This window comes from Hirundo rustica, chromosome 1 (assembly GCF_015227805.2).
Source record: "Hirundo rustica isolate bHirRus1 chromosome 1, bHirRus1.pri.v3, whole genome shotgun sequence".
NCBI classification, from domain to species: Eukaryota; Metazoa; Chordata; class Aves; order Passeriformes; family Hirundinidae; genus Hirundo; species Hirundo rustica.
The window spans coordinates 120,984,131-121,004,721 of NC_053450.1; the positions used below are offsets into that span (position 1 = coordinate 120,984,131).

The 20,591-nt window shown below is 42.9% G+C and overlaps 1 protein-coding gene across 2 annotated transcripts in view; it reads left to right on the forward strand.

The window, feature by feature from the left end:
• The window catches only part of COLQ (collagen like tail subunit of asymmetric acetylcholinesterase), a 41,071-nt gene extending 23,245 nt beyond the window's left edge, over nucleotides 1-17,826 (forward strand). For both annotated transcript variants that reach the window (XM_040081564.2, XM_040081653.1), the window contains 9 exons: nucleotides 299-343; nucleotides 1,005-1,040; nucleotides 1,917-1,997; nucleotides 5,193-5,289; nucleotides 6,955-7,094; nucleotides 9,795-9,914; nucleotides 10,511-10,631; nucleotides 13,002-13,104; nucleotides 15,095-17,826. In XM_040081564.2, coding sequence (XP_039937498.1) covers nucleotides 299-343; nucleotides 1,005-1,040; nucleotides 1,917-1,997; nucleotides 5,193-5,289; nucleotides 6,955-7,094; nucleotides 9,795-9,914; nucleotides 10,511-10,631; nucleotides 13,002-13,104; nucleotides 15,095-15,164 — 813 coding nt within the window. In that variant the 3' untranslated portion in view covers nucleotides 15,165-17,826. The remainder of the gene's footprint in view (nucleotides 1-298; nucleotides 344-1,004; nucleotides 1,041-1,916; nucleotides 1,998-5,192; nucleotides 5,290-6,954; nucleotides 7,095-9,794; nucleotides 9,915-10,510; nucleotides 10,632-13,001; nucleotides 13,105-15,094) is intronic.
• Nucleotides 17,827-20,591: the final 2,765 nt, after the last annotated feature.

Below are 20,591 nucleotides of genomic sequence, written 5' to 3' on the forward strand. Positions count from 1 at the left end.
CAGTGGGACCTGAACTGGGGAAAGATAATGACTGGGGGGGAAAAAAAAAAATCAAATTTGAAAGTATTATGTCCAGGAAAGCATGTATTTAAAGTAATTAACTGGGGAGAATGAGTCCCTTTTCCTAGAGTCCTTAGCATCAATTCTGTTACGATATCAGTAATGAAGCCTATCTCTCACTGTGAAGTTTTTACTGTATTCTGTTGACTTCAATATCCCATTGTATAGGAAAACATTTTTTTGCTTCCTCATGGAATGGTAGTAATTAGGTTGTTGTTCCCCTGTTATCTCTCTTCAGGGATCCAGAGGTGACAGAGGCGACAAAGGAGTCAAAGGAGACCCGGTAATTTCCTTTTCCAGGTGGCTGTGAATGTGCATCTGAGGATCACTGTGCTTCTGACAGGGGAAAACAGGAGGGGCAGGGAGGAAAGGAGCCTGAAAGCATCTTCCTGGGAAGGAGGAGTGGTGAGGGAAGGCATCTGCTGTGAGGACAGTGGGGCAGCTCCATGTCCATGTGCCCCCAGCCCAGTGTGCAGGGGGATTGATGAGCCACAGGAGCATTTCCCTGGAGCTCACCCCAGCCCCTCCTAGAACCACAGCAGCTTCCCAAAATGCTTCCAGCTGGGGATATGACAATCCCAGGAGGTGAAAAGGGGGAGGGATTCGTGGCTTGGGGGTTCTTTCGACTAAGAAAGGAAAAGCAAACCGTTTTTGGTGCAAATGGAGAAATGCCTTTCCCAGAGGCAGGCTTTGGGAGTTGTCCAAGTAGCAGAGAAACAGGCAGCATAAGATAAGACAGAGGAGTAATGGCACCACACAAAGAGCTTTATAGTAAAATTTTGCTTATAAATTGCTACCTACTGCATTACCTGCAGTGCTGAGTCAGTGCAGGGGTTTTTGACTGATAGCCACACACGGCACTTGTTTTTTCCTTCCAAAGACGGTGCTGCTTTGTCAAAGATCACTACACATTTTCTGATTATTTTTCTCCTTTGACTTTGTAGGGAGAAATAGGCTTCCCTGGAATGCTGGGACAAAAAGTAAGTGGGCATGATATGTTGGGGAATTGTGTTAAATGCTGGGACAGGATCAATGAGTGGATTCAGGGACTTTCCAGACTGTGTAAGACATTGAAGGTCTTGCTTGACTCAGTGACCAGCACTGTCTGGACTTGATCAAATTCTTTTAGCTTTTTAGCTTAAGAGAAAACTCAGATTTAGCTCTTTGGTGTTGTTTCTTTTTTTTTTCCCTATATTGTTTGTTTAGTCCTAATCTTCCTCCTGTTTAACTGTCCTAATTATTAGGGGTTTATTCACTTGAAATTAATAAATATGTCCTTCTTGATACTCTGAAAACAAAATGTCCCTGCCATAAATAGCAGTGATAACCCTGACCAGTTTTTACATCATCATTATTCTGTACTTTAGAAACAACCAAAATTCAGGGTCTGGCTTATGGAAAACCTAAAGGTGGATAATTTTTATGACATAATCAAATCATGTCTCTGAAATTAGAAAAGGAATTAATCATTGCTTCTAGAGAGATTAGAAGATGAGTGAATTCATCTTCCTTTCCCTAAATATTTTCATCACACTTTCAACTTAACAGCAAAGCAACGTATTGCAACGGGGTCAGAGCTTTCCCAGCCTTGACCTCTCCAAGTCTCTAAGTGTGTTTCTGACCTCATTTGGCCTCTTCCTTAGGAAAGGAATTTTCAGGGGTATGTGGGTAAATTATATGAGGGTTTTTTTCCACTTTACCTTTTTTAAAAAATATTTTATGATAATTTTGGATTTCTGAGAAAGAAATTATCTAGAGGAATCATGTGAAAGAAAACAATGTGCATGTGCTGTCTTGTACGAGGCAGGTGTAACCATGTTCTTGCCTCCTTCTTCCTTCCCTCTGCAACCACCAAGGGAGAGATGGGCCCCAAGGGACAGTCTGGAGTACCAGGACACAGAGGACCTATAGGAAGACCTGGAAAACGAGGCAAACAAGTAGGATCATGGTGTTTATTTCCTCTTCCTGTGACTCATGGCATCTGTGGGATTGTGTGGTCTAAACTCTTGTGGCGTGCACTGTGTCACACAGGGAGTAGACAGAAGCCCTGGAACACCTCACAGGCTTGCACAGGCTACACAGGAGTTAAAGCTTCAGCTTTAGGGCTGGAGTCTTGTCTGCAGCATTCAGCTCCCTGCCCATGCAGCATGGAAAAAATTGTTTTTATCCTGGACTCGCAATGAACTCAATACAATTTGAACAGATCTTGAAGGCGTCCTTTGAATCCTAAGCAGCACAGAACTACAGCCCCAGCCCCACCTGACAGCTAGAGAGCTCAAAATTATGCCAGCAGAGCTATATTTTCAGAGTTTCAGGTGAATTCTAAAGACTAGGAATTGTGAGTAAGTTGGATACTGACTCCACCAGTACAGCATTTCAGTGGTAGGGGCTTAGCTGGAAGTAGTTTATTTGCTGTCTTGTTGTGCCCAGCATGGCAAGGAGAGGCACATCCCTGCTTCACTGCTGCTCTGATGAGAGCAGGTAATATCTGAAGTGATAAAGTAACCAATGTCGGGCAAAAAAGAAGCACAGGGTGTTAGGAAGGAAATAACGGTACCCCAAATAAGGAAAGTATGAGCAATGGAAGTCTCCTAGATCACTCACAAGAATTTTTTTTTTTTTGTCCTAGATTTGTATGGTTTTAAAAGCTGGTGTCTGCTCTTTGCTGGTTTGGAGAGGTTTGCTTCTGTTTTTTGGTTTTTTTTGGTAAACTCATCTGTCCTGCCTATGTGCTGTGAGATATCTTTCCATTGCATAAGGCAAGAGAAGATGCAGTCAGTGCCTGCAGATCCACTTGAACACCGTGCACTCCTTATTTGACCTTAGACATTTTGTCACCTTACATGGTGGCTTGATAGAATGTGGTGACATAAGCATGTCATAATTTAAAGCAACAATCAGTGTGACTAAAAGAACTATAATTTGGCCCCAGACTGGTGTTTCCAGTCCCAAGGCTCAGTACACAAACCCCTTTCTGGTGCCCTGAAGGCAGTCTTAGCACTGATTCAGCATGAAAAAGGCTTTCCCTCTCTGTTACTCGTGAACTTGTCATTTCCTTTCTTCTTTTCCAATCCTTTGGAAATATCGGGGAGTGGCATTTGAAGGCTCTGTGGGTCTGGCTGCCACCTTGAAGCGCTGAAGTTGTCAGGCTGCTTGTTCAGCTGAGTGGACAGATTCCACCAGCACGGGGCCATTTCCTGTCTCTTGATCCAGCTGACATGCCCAGATAAAAGCAGCTAAATTAAGCAGGTGTCACTTCCACTTCCATTTCGAGATACATCTTGATTAGCTCACTTTCTTCAACCCTGCCTGCCTCTGGGAAGGCTCTTCCCTCTTCCCGAGGGGTGGCCGGGAGCTGGGAGTCACAACTCACAGCCTTACGGCTGCCGACCAAGATGATAACACCCCAAGATTTATAACTTGGGAGCTGACCCCAGGCAAACCCAGGTTTAGGGTCGCAGTCTTGGGAAGGAGCAACGACATTTAGGTAATACTACTTTGAAAGAAATACACGTGAATACAAATATTGTCAACGGGAAAAGCTTCTCCAAATGCCGTGGGCGCATGTGAAAGATAAACAAGGCAAAAACCTCGAACACCAGCCCTTGCTGTTATTACCCAATCCATCAGTGCTAGCAGGAGAGCATTAAGCAGTCACCCCTCCAAAGCAGGGGACACAGAAAACAGCTTGTTTTCGGTCAGTACACATCCGACTGGCACTGCCTTGCCTCTGTCAAATTGCTGCTGTGTAGGGGAAAGAGATTTCCCACAGTCTTCTTTGGGGCTACAAAACCCTCAGCTGCTGGTTCTGTGTTGTGTAATGTAAGAAGTAATTAGAGATCAGCATCACTGACGTTCGCATAAATCCTGAAATATTTTTATGGCTCAGAACTTACCTAATAGGATTAAACAAAGCAAATATTCAATTAGTTCTTTATAGGCCATGGCAAAATCTCTGCTGAAATGGTGCAAGTGACATTCAAGTGTATCCATGGGATGTAACATATTATGTAACAACAATTATTTCAGCATATATTACTATATATGCTTTGCTACTCTTAAATTAGACATGCAACCGTTCATTGTATGGTTCTGAAAGCACATTAACCTGGAATTGCACCGTTGTCAAGGAAATAATCCCCTTTGTTGTTAAAAGAAAGCTTAGATAGTACACATCATTTTTATTATGCTAAATAATGTTTGCTGTTAGATAAGAATCAAGTCACTTTAAGCTATGTAATACACTTCTGAAACATAAAGCTGGAAAATCCAAGTCTTGGAGAGTATATGAGCAGGAAGATAAATATAGTTACTTTCAATAAGGGTCACTGTATTAAATTCAGGAGCAAAAAATGAGAAGTTGCCAAACAGTTCCAGGCTGAAACTTCCAAATGCCTAAGGGTATGGTTGCACAAACAAGCTCCCATGAGGAAAATTAGGGCTGATTTTAGAGAATATTAGTTATCATATGTTAACTGTGTGTAAGCCCCCCTCCCAGAGGTAAGTTTGAAGCATTTAGTACTTTGGCTGCCAGAGGGATGCCATTTCTCAGCACGGTGTTGCTACACATTAACCTGCACTTGTAAGGCCAAGCCCTTGCTTGGCTGGTGATGATTTGTTATCAGAGCTATGCCCATGGTGAAAGTCAAGGAGATACAGGAATCCAGGCACCTCAGACATTCTGAAAATAGTGTGAGCATCAAAGTCATTAGTGAGCTTCTGAAAAGCTGTACCCTAGGACTGGGAAAAGTCATTGTGGAAGCCCGTGACAACTCCTCAGTGATTTTCCCCTTTCTTTCTCAGGGACACTCACTCCTAGAGAGTTACAGGGGTTGAAAAGGCAATTTAAAAGAAAGGCTATCAAATGATTGAAGTCAGAGCAAGGTGATTCCTGACTCCTCACAGGGCAGATCCCTGTGACCATCCCCATTTGGGATCAGAAGTCCTGCCTGGGCATGCCTTTCTGTCTCCACATAGGAGAGGAGAGCCCCTGTTCCCTGGGTGAGGTCCATGAAGCTCATTCTTCCTCTGGCAAATGTCTTGACTTTCTTAAATTGGAAGCCAGTGCTGTCTGGAAGAGGTTGTTTGTTACTAAGAGCTCAGCCCAGAAATGGATGTCACTTCTCTCCTAGGGACTCAAGGGAGACGCTGGACCGGCGGGTGTCATGGGCCCACCTGGCAGACCTGGTCCTGTTGGCCAGCCCGGCCCCCCTGGACCCGCAGGATTAGGTAAGCAGGAAATGAGAGGACGTCTCCAGGAGCGTCCCTGCTCCCCAGCCCCCCCTGACTCATCAGGCACACACAGGCCCCTCTGCACAGAGTGCTGCAGGGCTCTGTTTGCTTCTACATCCATGGCAAGGAGAGGATTTCTCCCGAAGGCACGTCATGCTAGCCTCGTCCATTATAAGGACTCGATATCTTACTTTAAAGCCTACTGTATGGCTTCTGATGCTTCAGATAAAACCAAAACTAAAGCCTATGTGGTCCCTGAGGGATTTTTGTAGATGAGGACAATGAAAAGTCATCTGGCAACCTTGGACAAACTAGGTAATCTCCATCATCAAAGGTCTGCTTCTCCAGATATGCTGGCTTACACCGAAAAACTGTGATTTCTAATCAGCCAAAACATGTTCACCCTGTGCAGCTCTGCAAGAGAAAAATAGATGAGATTCAAGTTACAGTGTCATTAAGGAAAGAAGGGAAGAGAATGAAAAGGGGTAAGAGTTGAGGGGGAAAAAGAGAAGTGGAGAAAAACACTCTCTATAGTTAAGTGTTGGAGATCTGTGCTCACTGCAATTGTCTGTGTTGCAGAAATCATGAGAAAAACCTTATAATAACATAATTGCACATCCTCAGAGCTGCGCATGCACATGAGCCCCGGTCAGCTTGTGGGTCCAGACATGGACGTGAAGGACAATGCATGACCCCCAATACACAATTGTCCCCTTCCATTTTGCTTTCCCTTTTCCTTCCCTCTTTGCATTAGCAGACAGGAGGTACCTGCTTGTGGTAATGTGGAAATGGAACATCTGTGAAGCTGGGCACAGCTTCAGAATCTTCATATATCTCATGTCTCCCATTAAGAAACATCTTTGCTTGAGTAAATTAGCTAGGAGCTTTCAGAAGGCAGAATTTTCACTACGCTGATGGGAAGGCAGCCACGACCTTGAGATTACTTTTTCAAGGATTCATTCCATCCACAGAAAGTTTATGTGTCAGGGTTATTAATCTTTTTCTTCTAGAATATAAATTCTTATCCTAAAAGACGTTTCTGTAATGATGCCACTGCTTGCAGTATGACCATATTGGCTCATAATCTGAATCTGCAGAGCAGGGCATCCTTGCCAAAGTTTGAAAGTCAAAAAGCAGTATTCTTTTTTTTTAATGTTTAATTAAAGCATTAAAAATCTCCTGTGTTTCTAGTTGGGTTTTTGCTGTATAGAAACCTGTGAAACAGCTTTGCTCAAGTTGTTGTACAAAGGCACGAGTCCGATGTGCTGTGGATGTATACAGAGACTGACTCTACAAAACTTGGCGCATCGGCATTGTAGAGTGATCTGTCTGTGTGTTCATCTTGTCCTGGAATTCTGTAGCTTCAAACAGGCTGACATTTATTCTAAGAAAATGGTCTCTCTTTTCCTCTGTAAAACTGGTAGAAAAATTCAAAAGGCGATTTGAAATAATACGATTGTGGTAAAAAACCTGGCACCTTTCTCCTGAAGTACTGGAATTAGTGCCTCCCTTCAGTTCCCAGTGGATTTGGTGGGAGATGCACCTATCTGAAAACTTGGGTAAATGCATATATCCACCTGACCTGTACTTTTCACACTAAGGATGTGTTTGTGTGTTGTGTAGTAACTTCATAACAAGGCAAGTGGATACTGTGCTTCCTAGGGCAATTTGCAATAGGACCAAAGGGAGAAAGAGGACTTCCAGGACCTCCAGGGAGATGTCTCTGCAGAACTGCACAGCATATGAGTAACCCATCATATGAAGAATCTGTGTTTGGACACAGCTACCCCAAAGTTCCCGCGGTAAGCAGGTTTCCTGGGAGGGGATGTGAGCAGCTCTTAAGTGCTTTTATTACGAGAGGTGTTGTACTCACTAATATTCTTTATTTAATAGGAAGATATATAGGCAATGTGTGATTTCTAGTACCCAAAACCTCAGAGTTCCACCTGGTGCAAAAGATTTCAGTCTCATAATTTGTTGTGTGAGCAGCTGAAATGCAGCTGTTCCAAAACATCAGTAAGGTGGCACATTTTTGGAAATGTGGATGTTTTCATCTACTACTGTACATTTATAATGTGTCTTTTTTATTTCATGACATCAAAATACATTTCAGATTGGTCAGTAAAGTTAAGCATCTCTTTCCTGCTTATTTGGGGTGTTTTTTAAGACAGCGATTTCAGCACTGTATATTGGGATCAAGCATTTTACACATGCAATAGAGCTTTCTCCCACAGCACTCCCTCAACAGCAGGAGTTTCTACAAACAGCGATAATCAGGTGTCTGGGCTCCAGTCTGCAGACATACACATTACATAGCTAATTTCCATCTCTAGCCTTGAAAACATTTTTATGAGCAAATTGGACAAAATATTTTAAAGGACAAGGCATTGGTGAAATGTGACCTAACAATTTTTCACCACTGATTTCTCTGGGCTTTGTAACAACTGTTTATGTAATTTTCCTTCTGCTGGCCCCTGCCTTATTATTCTGTGCAGTGTAGTACCAAGTCAGCAATGAAGATGCTGAACCATTTTTCTGTAAATCAGCAAACCAGAATAGCTCAGCCCCTCCACCCATGCAGGTGGAAATGGTGTGGTGTCTGGTTGTCTCTGAATGTTGGTGGGCAGCAGGTAGCTTTGTTAAAGCCCTCCCTGTCACACTGTCAGAAAGCTGTCACAGTGTGTGGAAGGGACACACTCACAACACCATCAAACTGGGTCACTGAGCTCAGCCTTTTTGCACCAGTGTGTTTCAAGTCCTGTCAGCTGTGTCAGCTGCTCGCTCATCCCTGGCTGTGCTGCATTAGAAAAAGCCTTCCTTTTGTTTTGAAAACATAATGGTGAGAGATGAATGTGCTGAAATATAGGTGCATATCACATCACACTGCCTGCAAAAAATCTTCATGTGCTTTGTATCCTGGAGAACTCGTAGGGAAAGCTTTAAGGCTTGCAATATAATGTATAGGTATTATTACCTTCGTTCTCCATCAGGCACAGTTTCATATCAGATCTTAAAAGATAGTAATGAGAGTGTAAATATCTAAAATACCATGCACTATCACTATGAGCCCCCACATGCCATTATGTTGCCAGGAATGTAGTGATAAAAAGACAAGGCTTAGTTCTGGAAATGAGGCACTTCCAGAGCAGCATTCCTTGTTTTCCTGCCCACCCAATTTGTTTTACTCCCTCGAGTTTAAAGAGCATTTTATCTTTAACTAGAACTTAAACATCACTATTATTTATTCTGTTCAGATCCCCGTCTAGCAGCTTTGTAGCCTGTCTTGGGCCACTTGAGAGCTCTTGCCAGGGTTCTCTAGCTGCACAAGGAAAAGCTCCAGAGATGGTGCTCCGTGCCCTGGCGCTGCGGTTTGCCAAAGCAGCACATCCTCAGTGCCGTCACCCATGCACCCAGCAGCTCCTGCGGAGGAGGGCAGAGGCTGGGAAACAATGTGCTGGTTTTCTGCCACTGGCCTAAATTAGTTTTTAAAATCTTATGCAGTTTTAAAGGCTGATATCTGTAATGGTTTGAGGCAACAGAGTTTTTCTATTGATTTCAAGAGAAACTGGAGCTCTGGGGCTGGGCCCTGAGCTCCTGGACACAATTACAGTTCTGTGCAGGCTTCCTATTTCTTTGCTTTCTTTCATTCAAGATAAAGGCATTTTTATTCAATGTTTCTTTAATGAAATTTGTCTTTGTCCAGGGTTATGGGAATATCCTGCTATGTAAAAATTTCAAGGTAACTTGTTTTTAAAGGAGCCAATTCTGTTTATGCTGGAGAGAATCAGACTCAGACCTAAATCCATTTTGCTCAGAAGCACTCCATTTGCTTTTTCTTAATTTAAAAATGCCTTGAATCTTACAAAAATTAAATTGATTAAGCTGCTGAAGGAAGAGATTATTTCCTAATGCCTCTTACATCCAATTTCAGTGACTGAGACATTAAAGAAATGGGTAAGAGTACAGCTTGTCCTAATTTTTCAATTTGAACTATTTTTTTTCCAGTGTAATTGAAGACTTGGCTTTAGATCCTAGTATTTGCATATAAAGAAACATGAATTTTAGTGCAAATTAAATCTAAAGAAAGTGTGAAGAAGTAAAATTTAAGTGAGGATTGCATTGAGCAATTCATTATTTATTTTGTAGCCACAAACATGCCTAGAAAGTTACACTCAATCCACAAAAAGCACTAATGCCCATTTGGATTTTCCAATTGTTTCAGCATTAAACCATTTGAGCATCAGGCAGTTCTTCTCAGCTGTGATTGTGCACCAGGATTTGTATGATTTTTACCTGAGGATGTGCATTTCTGTATAGGGGCCCAGGAAACACCTTTCTTTCCATGGGTGTAGGTTCTCAACTCCTCTCTTTCTGAAAAGAGCTGAGCCATTTTTCTGTACATTATTTACCTATTTGAAGGTATATATGCCAAACTAGATTCTGTGACAATCCAAAAAAACTTCTTGAGAAGGTTACCAATCACCTCTTTTTCTGTGCCCCAGATTTTTGTGGTGAATAATCAAGAAGAATTGGACCGGTTAAACACTGAAAATGCATTAGCTTTTAGAAGAGATCAGAGGTCTTTGTATTTCAAGGATACCTTTGGATGGCTCCCAGTCCAGGTGAAAATATGACTGTGGTCTCAGAAAAGCCGTGAGTGTATGTTTCATTTTGAAATACAGACGATACTTCTGTACTTTAGGTGTCATACAGAATCAATTAAGCGAATGGGGGAAAAGCTCATTTTTTGAATACTGCCACAACTGCACATAGTTCTGTGAATTTTGTCCAGGGGAGTCTTAATTACTGAGGAATTAAGTCGGCAGTGTTGCAGGTTTTGCTAATTTCCCTGTGAACCAGGTTCCACTGGTGAACAAACTGAAGCAGAGTTCAGGGAATTATGGTAGTAAAGAACTTTTATTTAATACAAGATGAGGCAAAACTCACCAGGGTACAAAGCTGCAGAACTAAAACCCTGCAAACCAAACTCATGTATTTCCTTTTTGCTTCCCGGAGCTGAGTCCTGCTGCAATTAACAGCAGGATTTTTCTTGTGTCTACTGGACTTTGGATCAGATTCTCTATAAACCCTCTGACCAACCAATAACAAGACATAAAAACCTGGTTGTGGGGTGTGCCCCCCAGAGCCCTTCTCCCCCGCTTGCTATCCAGGCTGCTGCTGGTCTGGTCCAGTAACCACTGTGTGTTTGCCTGGTCAGCTCACCCCTTTCTACCCCGTGGATTACCGCTTCGAGGATGGGGGCACCTGCGGAGACGGGATCGTGCAGGATGGGGAGGAGTGCGACGACGGCAATGCAGTGGTGACTGATGACTGTATAAGTAAGTTACAGCGCAGCAGGGGTGGCTGCTCTCTGCAGGGGAAGGTGCAATTGTTGTACCACAGGGTACACGGCCGTCTGAACCACACAAGGAGGGCTTGTGCGGTTTGTGGATCAAGTGCAGGGAAAGGGAAACACAATGGCCATGGGGTGAAAACTGAGGCTTTTGTGCGTGTGGATGGCACACACCAGCACAGGACAGAGGTGACAACAGTAGTTCTCATGCGTCCGTGCTGAGTCAGAGCCACTGCATTTCGGGAGCCACATCCAGCAGCTGGTTTACACACACACACCTTTCCTCGGGCTGCCAGCTCTCTGTCTAAAAGCTGCAGCACACCTTTGTAGTACAGCACAGCCCTTAGGATAGACACTGAAGCTGGCTGTTTCTTATGGTAAAATAGATTCTGAGTCCAGAAACACCGCTTTGGATTTTGTTATTCACTTGCTTAGGGAAGGTGTCGACCCACTACCTTCACTGTCAGGTTTATATAACAATTCATGTCTACTCCACTTCCTTCCATTTTGCTGATTGTGGATAGCCAAGAGCATATAAGCATTCAAGCAGCTGTGGCAACCTTCACTTCTCCCTCTCAGTTACTTTTACATCTTGAATCCTTCTCCGGAGCGCAGCACTACACCATCTCCACATAGCAGGTTTGGTGCTGTGTTGCTCCCAATAAAGGAATGCTTCTTCACATTTCAGAACAGTATCACCCAACACTGAAAGATGCAATTTTTGGTTTATATATCCCTCCATTTATCAGGCTGACTTTGAGTATGGGATGTATGTAGCCATGCCCTATGCAAGTTTCTCCATCCACCCGTCCATCACCACCCTTCCCGTTATAACTTAGGAATCCCATGCAAGTTTCTCCATCCACCCGTCCATCACCACCCTTCCCGTTATAACTTAGGAATCCCATGCAAGTTTCTCCATCCACCCGTCCATCACCACCCTTCCAGTTATAACTTAGGAACCCCATGCAAATTTCTCCATCCACCCATCCATCACCACCCTTCCCGTTATAACTTAGGAATCCCAGTCAACTTCTCAATGACAACAGGAAAGAGATTTCAATTCAGTCTCAACAGATCTAGGGAGACCTATAAATAAAAGCCCCTCTAAGCTTGCCTAACTGCCGAGTACTCCAGAGAGACAGCACGACCTCTCCTGTTTCCAGACATGAGAAAATGATTAAATTAGAATTCGCAATCAACCACGGGGAATAACCATGTGGGAATATAGTGTTCATTAGTTCTAGTGCCTGCAAAATGGTGCACTCTGTGTCTGAGGGCACATTGTGTTCTCTGTGCTATGCATTGGGTAAAGCCTCGATGGAGGCCTCGAATACACAGATTTCTGACATTGATGCGACCCATCATTGAGTTATCTGGAAATGAGCACATTGTCATCATTCTTCTCCTGTAACTGAACCAAAAGGAAAAGGCTAACCAAATGTTAAGAGGATTTTATTGTAAAAAAGGCTTGTTGATCTTAGGAGTATCAATTTCTGACAAACACATCCTTGGTGCAAGTAATTAATAATTTCTATTTGTAAATAACTCACTTTAGCCACTTATAAACTCCCTGTTCCTGAGTGTCTGTTTAATCCTTTGCTTAACACAAATGGATTCTCCCAAGATGTCAAAGCAATTTTATTCATTTTTTAAATGAATTTGTTCATGTTAGAGAGTCTTTCTCAATGTGCTGAAGATATCAAAATCAAAGTCAAGTTGCTAAAATGGCAAACAAACCCACAAATTACTGCAGCCTACATGTCAGTCACCATGAAAAAATGTGACAAGTCCCACTCACATTCAAGTCAGTAAGAGTCAGCATTGGGAAAAACATGGTTTTGGCAACCTTTAAATACCTTATTTTTTATAGACAGGCTGCATAATTCTGTTCATGTGTGGAAACTCACAGCAGACAAACATAGATATTGCGCAGAATTGCATAAAGGTCTGGGCTGGGAATTTCAAACCAGTTAACGACCTAGGATTATTTTTTTGAGATTGTGACTTCCCTGAATCATTTATGTTAACTGTGTTTTATATTTCCTCTAACTTGTTTTGATGGTAATTATGTATGGCTATAATATGTTTCAAATAAATTCTGTTGTAATTAGCTATTCCATAGTAATTATTTTTAGTGTTTATCCGTTCTTTCCCTTGGTCATTGAAATTAGGCTAAAAAAGGTACCTTCTTTGTAGTGAAGAGTACTGCTCCTCCTAAGATGGTCCTACAGAATGCCTTCCCCAAAATATCTTGCTTTATACTTAACCCTTAAAAATCTAGTTCCACTTACTTTACCTGTTTCTTTTACGTACCAAGTGCCTGGAAGGTATTTCTTTCTTTATTTTTCACTAGGGTGCCGCCGTGCTTACTGCGGAGATGGCTACAAGCACGAGGGGGTTGAAGACTGCGATGGGATGGATTTTGGATATTTGACATGTAGAACATACCTCCCCGGGTATGTAAGAGGAGGTCTTCATTTTGGTTTGGTGGGGTTTTGGTTGGTTTTTTTATGGCTGTTTTTTGTGTGTGTGTTTTGCCTTTTTTCTTTTTGCCAGCTTTAAAACAGTGGAGTCTCACCCACCCGAAACTTGTTCCACTGGGACCACTGCAAGTAGCAGGGAAGAAAGAGTCTATCTAATTATTTCTGTATATCATCGACTTTAAGGACTGAATTTCATTTCACAGTAAGAAGCACATGCCTCTTACTGTACAAAATGAATGAAGGTCACATAGACCTATGTTTGCCCATTTCTTGCCAAGATTTCCTCATCTGGTCGCATTAATGTCCAGTCACAACATAAGATGAGTAGGAAAGACGATGAGAAGATGATCACACTGTGGAAAACAACACACAACATCCAAAGCACAGGCTAGTACGGACCTCCTGCTGCCCTTCCCACTAATGGGTACTCTAGGGGGGTATTTGCTTCTGAATCAATCTGTCAGCTTTTCCAGGGCGCAGGGAATTCATTCACCAGCAGATGCAAAGCCATGCATCTGTGTGGCAACATCCTTCATTTAAAACATCTGCTTATTATTGACTTGTCTTCTCTGCCTTTGTTGAGGCAGCTTCCTCTGGTCAGCATTTTGCCTCCAACAGCAGCACCTCTATTTAGCTGTCAGGTATCGTTAGTGGCTAACAGGAAACATTTAATTTGCAAATTAAATTATGCACAGAGCCCTCATCATTCAGGGAACAATAATGTGCTAATTGACAGGAATAAGAAACCACAGGATGTCTCTGTAAATCTAGTGCTGTGCTAATCCTTCCACTGTAATTGTTGGAGCACTTCTGGTGTAAGAGATTACTAAAATCTAGACAATTCAACCTGACAGAACTGAAACATTTTACAGAGACCTTATCTTCAGACAGTGTGGAGCTATTTTCTACTGTGAAAACTATTCCCTTCTAGGCTGAAATTTGGTGCCCGAGATAGCACCACAAAAGCTTGAGGAAAATTTTATAAATTTCACTTTGTGTGTATATTCAAGTTGTGAAGAGCAACTGAGATTTTTTTTTTAAATTTTTGTGTGTAGTCTGTGAATCATCTGCCAAACTAAAGAAAAGAGCTGTGAATCATGAGAAAGTGGGCTGAGTATGTGAACATGACACTCCCACGGGAGTTTTACCCAGAAGTAACCTTTCCTCCAAGAACTCTGCTGCAACTGATTTTCCCATTTTTTACTCTTTCATCCCACAAATCCCTCCTCCTGTTTCACACACCTTCTTTTCAGATTTTATGTTAGTCTGAGAATGTGGGTTATCCTAGGACATACTTTTAAAGCTGCTTAGTCCACAGCTTGATATTATGGATGGGTTATTCACTTAGACATTCCAGCAATAAAAGCTCATTTAAATTCTTATTAACATCTCTGGTCAGGTCTTCAGAAGGTTGAGTCACTGCTCAGTTTAAGTCAGTAGAAAGACAAATCTCTATTTTTCCTCATTTTGCAAGGACTCTTCAATTTACTTTTTTTAAAAAAATATTCCAAATGTGGGAATATGTCACTCTCATTATTTCAAGTACGTGAAAAAGAAGTTAAAGGACAGGCACAGTCATGCCTCCTGAAGCTATTGGGAGTAACTGGAAAAACACTTTACTCAGAGCCTCAGATATTTTGTTCCACAGCTCTCGTGGGTGAGCACCAGGGCCTTTTGCTTCCACCCCCAGGAAATGCTCTGATGCCAATAGGGGTTTTATTTTTTTTTTTTTTTAGTTGACATTACTGAGAGTTAAGTCTTTACTCATAGTTTCTCCTGGACTCCTGTTTTGCTGACAGAGGAGAACACAGTCAAGCACTGATTAAAATTGCCCTCCTATTTAGTTTCCCATATGTTGCTGTATATGCATATTCTGAGATTCTTCACTCCTAAAAGAGTTACATCCAGGAACCATGTAAGTGAATACCATGCTTTCAAACTGAGATATTCTCTTTTATTCTAGGTCTTACGGAAAATTGCGATGCACTCCTTATTGCTACATTGACTCCACACAGTGTCGATACTTCACATGAGGGGAGCGGAGGTGGGTAGCATCCCACGTGTAGGGGTGCTAGGTGCTACACTATCACTCATCCAAGAAGGACTGGGACAAAAAAACACCCCACCCACCTCTGGGAAAAAAAAACAAAGACACATCATGCTGCTGATGGCTACTTTGAGATATTTTTTTTTTAATATAAATTTGTCAGATAGGGAAAAATAGGACCACTGCATCCTGTCTTAATAGAGAAATAAATGTCAGTGTGTGCCAGTGAGACTTCCATGCAGCTGTGGATGGCAACTTGCTCTCCATCACAAAAGCAACATTAAACTACTGGAAGCTGAGTTTCATTAACCAGGAATGTTGTGTAACAATTACCTCGACTTAGCACTGTTAAACCCAAATATAATCTCTTCAGGGGTTTTGTCTTTAACCCTTCTCTGCATAAACACAAAGCGTATCTTGGGTGCCGTGTTTAGAGGGACTTTCTCTTTTATTACAATGTGAACTTAGCAAGTGTTGTATCCACAAGATATGACTTCAGCAACTGTAAAGTTACCAATTCTCCTTCATTGCTCAAAGGAGTTAAAGTTCTTTCAGAATCAGCAAATCAGCCAAATAGGCTGGTTAACATCACCTTCAGGTGAAGGCATTTTCTGCATGTGCGCACTGCAAGCAGTCACAGGAGGCCGGCAGAACACACAAAGAACAAACTGGACAAATAAACTGTGAAAAAGCCAAGAAGTGCTCTCCCAGGAGAAAATCAGACAAGGAGGGAAGATAAAGAAGGGACATATTTCTGTGTTTTTCTCCTCTGTGCTGAGCAGGCTGGGAAAACATTGGTTTCCTGCCTGAAACCATGGCCATGTACGCATTGTCTTCTCTCTGGAGTCCACACTGGAAGGTCTTTGCATTTGCAAACCCTTGTCCACCCGACCATCATCATTCAATTCCCAGTTATCCCTGTGCTCCCTCCCCCTCTGCCACTGTCTGTTTCCGCCACCGTGTACCCCAGTGTGTGTGCTCACTTTTGTATCGCCGTGGATCAGACAGCGGAGCAGCGCGTTTGTGGACGCTCAGTCACGCTGTGCAATGTACACGTGGGTTTTGTTTCTTGGGAAGGTCTCTCAACTATATCAGCTCTGAATGGAGTCAGGGTAATTATATGCTTATTTATTAGCAAGTAATAAAGAGCAAATTTCACATGGAAAATATATTAAATGTTATGTGACAAATAGTCTATAACAGAAAATGAAACCAAAAATGTGCAGAATTCACGACTAAAAGCCTTAAAAGTAGGTATCGTTTTCATATAAGCCACTCTTTCCAGCTTTGTGGTAAATGTACAGGACTGTATGAAATGTGTGAGTTGTCTGTGCCAGTGACAGCACTGCAACAGCTGCACTGACACTGGCACTTCTGTAGAGGTTAAATAAAGGTGGGTGTTGTGTTTTAGTGATAATGCATTAAAGCAATCAAGAAACACATGCAACTTTTACCACCCGCCAAAAGACTTTAATTATGCATGTATGAAGTGATACTGGAAATCACCAATTAGCAACAAAAAAAAGAAAGAAAATTCATGTACTCTTCATGACTGTCGCTTACCTGGGCTATTTATGTTGCTTTGAAGCCAAGTCACCAGCATTTGTAGCCCAGTTCAACAGTTTGAATTTTTTTTTTTTTTTTTTTTTTTTTTTTTTCCTCCTTAACTGATGTCTTAATGAAAGGTCCAGGAACCACTGGGACAAGAAAATTGCCACAAACTCTGGAAATATGGGCACTAGCACAGCTGCCTTTTTAATTTCCTGCTCTTGTGCAAGCAGTGGGTTCCAGCAGCATCACAGCACGAGGAGCAGGTTTCAGGTCGTCAGCAGGCTCTCGAGGATGGATACGCTCGTGACAGAATGTCCTGCTGGCCATGCCTCCAGCTGAGCCTCTTGCAGCATCTGCTGGTGTTACCATCCTGGGCATGGAGACACTCCATCTGAACTACAGACCTCCTCCAAGGAGTTAATCTCAACCCCCCAAAAGGCTGGAGTCTCTGAGAAGCTTGGTAATTCCAGTGGCCCTTCACCTTCAGTTTTCAGTTGGATCATTTTTAATTAAAAGTTCCTACCTCCAAAGGACATTGAAATAACAAAGCCACGTGCATGGGTCATAGGATATGTAAACAGGAGATGTGATCACCCAGGTAAAACTACTGTGTTGCACATGTTCAGAAAGGGGGCTATCGGTCTGGTCAGCCCGGGAACACTTTCAAAGCATGGATTTTAAATGGACAAAGAAATGTAAAATATAAGAAAACAAAAAAAAAGTTTCATACTGTCATTACTGTCTTGTTCCCCTCACAAGATAAAGCATGAGAAGGTGTAAAGTATATATGATTTAAAATGCTGCAAAAGAAATCTTTTGCCCTCATTTCTGACTTACCTTATTTATCATTAATTGGGTATTCTTCATCTGGGTGATGCCTGGTCTGCTGCAAATTGTCTTCCCTCCTTCTCTGAGTTTGGGAACTTAACACATTGTGCCAAAACTGGTTCAAAAGCTAATTGGAATATTTCAGTTCATTGGACTTTTGTAGCAACAAAAGCATGTGGGAGAGTTTTCTAATGATTTAGTATGCAGCTCAAGGCAAGTACAAAGCATTATGCCATGCACTGTATTAATGCACACATAAAATCCAGCTTGCACTTAATATATGATGAAATATATGTAATTACCTACTGCGTATATTAGCAGTTCATGTCAATAAATCACGCTACCTTAGTTTCCCTACGTCCTTACTTTCACTTATTTAATTTTGGGTTTAACAGCATGGTTTTTAAATAAAATTACCTAGCTTAAGATGCTGGGGAGGAACAAACACCTACTTTCCCATGCCTGCTGCCTGTCCCTGCCTGCTGTGGGATCCGGTTCTGTGCGGGGACGGTGACAAGCGCACAGCCTGGGAGTGTGACTGCACATTCCTGCTCCTGGGCTTGCCGCTGCCTCACCCCCAAACTGACCCCTGCAACATGCCATGGGCAGAAGAGCTCCGCTTCCATGGGTTTCCGATTGGAATCTGCAATGGACTTGCTTTTAATAAGGCATTGGGCTGTGGTTTGGGGGATTATCTCCTGCTACCTGATAATGTATTTACTGGCTGCTTTGTGACTGTAGCAGAGGCTGAGCTGATGGCTGTGAAACAGAAAGCAACAGCCTCGGGTGCTGACGGACAATGGGAACGGTGATGTTGGCACCCGGCATTTGGACATTCCTGGAAACTGGCACCCAGAAGAGGAGGGTCCTGCCTTGCAGTAGCAACCTGCGAGTCCGTTGTCCCAAGGCTTTCATGTCTATCAGGGAGTTCCAGAGAAGGGCAGTCCTGCCTGCCCTCAGGGGAAAAGGAAGTGTATTGACAGAGACGGAATAAGCGAGTCTATTTTCTGTCTGTCCCGTCTAAAAACTCAACTTCTGTGACACTCACCTCTCTGGCACCCAAATGACTAAGCAGTTTCTCCCTTCCCTTCAAATTGCTCAAAATCGTTGCTGTCAAGGCTGTCCTTGCACATAAATCTGGCCATGCACCTCATCTCCTTCTTTCTTTCCTTTTATTTCCTCTAAAGACACCAAAGTTCATAGCCTTTGTAGCCTCCTGAAAACTCTGCAATGCCCTTGCTGCTCTGCTGGGTTTCATCAGCTTCTCTTTCAATTTCTCACACCATCCCTCTTCTAACATCTTCTGCTTCTGACAGCCCTGCCATACGTCACAGCAAAGCCCCTTGGTCATGGTCCCTAAGAACTGTAGGATGCATTTCCCTCTTCAGTCCCACTCGTTTGTACAAGGAGAGAGGGGATTATCCTTAAGCTGTGAGGCCCTAAGTTCTGTCCTTGAGCTGTTTATGAGGAATAACAGTAAAAAGTCCCCTGTTAGCTGCATTTGGAGACAATTCAATACACTTGGCTGCCACATACCAAAAAAACCATGACCAGAATAAAACCAAGAGAAGGAAATCAGTGCTGCACTCAGGCTCTTTGATGATATTTAAGTCTATCATGCACAATGCTGCAAGGAGATGTTTAAAGAGCTGTTGGAAAAATTCCATTTTCATTCACAATGGGTGAGGCAATGAGAGTACTTTCTAAGACTTTCAAGTTCTTTCTCTGATAGCTTTTGCCTACGGAGATGGATATGGCAAAGCAAAGGTCCCCTCCCTGGAAACCATTCCCTTGCAAGGAAAGCACAGAATAACAGGTTATTGAACCCTGCTACGGGCAGCATAAGGTACTGGCAAAAGGACAGACAATTGGTGAATGCAAAATTTGGATCGGGAATTTGGATCAGAGTAACTGATGCTTACTAACCTGGTAAGAGACCATACAACTTGTAAACTGTTAGAGCACTTCCAGACCTTAACCAAAGAGAAAAAAGGAACAAAGCCTAAGCAAATGAGCCATTTGCGTCTTTAACGAATACAGTCAGTGAAAAACCCCCTCAATATTAATATGTCCAGTTACATGCCCAGCAATGTGCTCTATGCAGAAAGCCGGTGTCACTCCAGGGCTGAAAAGGCCAGAGCAAAGCCTGAGCACATGTTTTCATTGCATCAGTAATTACTGGGGCATTTAGGAGGATGGCCCTGAACCAGCCCAGCCAGGGAAGGCTGCATTTGAAAGAATGGCCAGGCCAAATTATATTAGAGGACTGTACTCATGATGGAAATTACATTAGCGGCTACTTCCCTCCCTCCGTCCCCACAAAATCTTGGCACTTAAAAGACACTGAGTTATAGCCCTGGCCTTCTACAGTTTTTAATCCACTCTGACAGCTTCCCCAGGCATCTGAGGGAGGGTCCAGTTTGGATGCATAATCTTTTCCAGTGACAGAGAAGAGGCTTTAAACAGATAAATTTTGCTGCAGCCTTCCCACGCACTACTGAGAACATAGCCCTCCTGCATGGACTGTGCTCAGGATTCTCCTTGGAAAGGAGTGGGAAGGAGAATGATGGAGCTGAACCCTGCAAAGCCCCAGATAGCAAAGCCAAGGGATGCAGCAGGGCATTGCATGGAGCAGGAGCCACTCTGGCCAGTGTGGCTGGGGTGGGAAGGGGCCTCATGCTGCCGCATGTGCACCAGGGCATCTCATGTTCTTCAGGAAAAGCTGTCTGCAGTGCTGTCCCCAGGGCTAATGCTGCTGGTGGTATCTCCTGCAGGACACAGGGAAGGACAAAACACTCCCCGAGCTGCTTTGCAGGTGCAGCTAGGAGCCTGCTTGGCTGGTCTGTGATAACACAAACACAGAGGCTTGACAGAGCAGGAATCTGAGTTAATGGCACAATAAATCAGCCAGGAGGAAGAGGAGGTAACATTAACCTACTCACACAGCAGCATGTTTAGTATATTTAGAAACTTGGCAACTGATGACCTTCTCTTAGCGAGTCTAAAGTGTTGCCATTCAGCGAGTGAATAAACT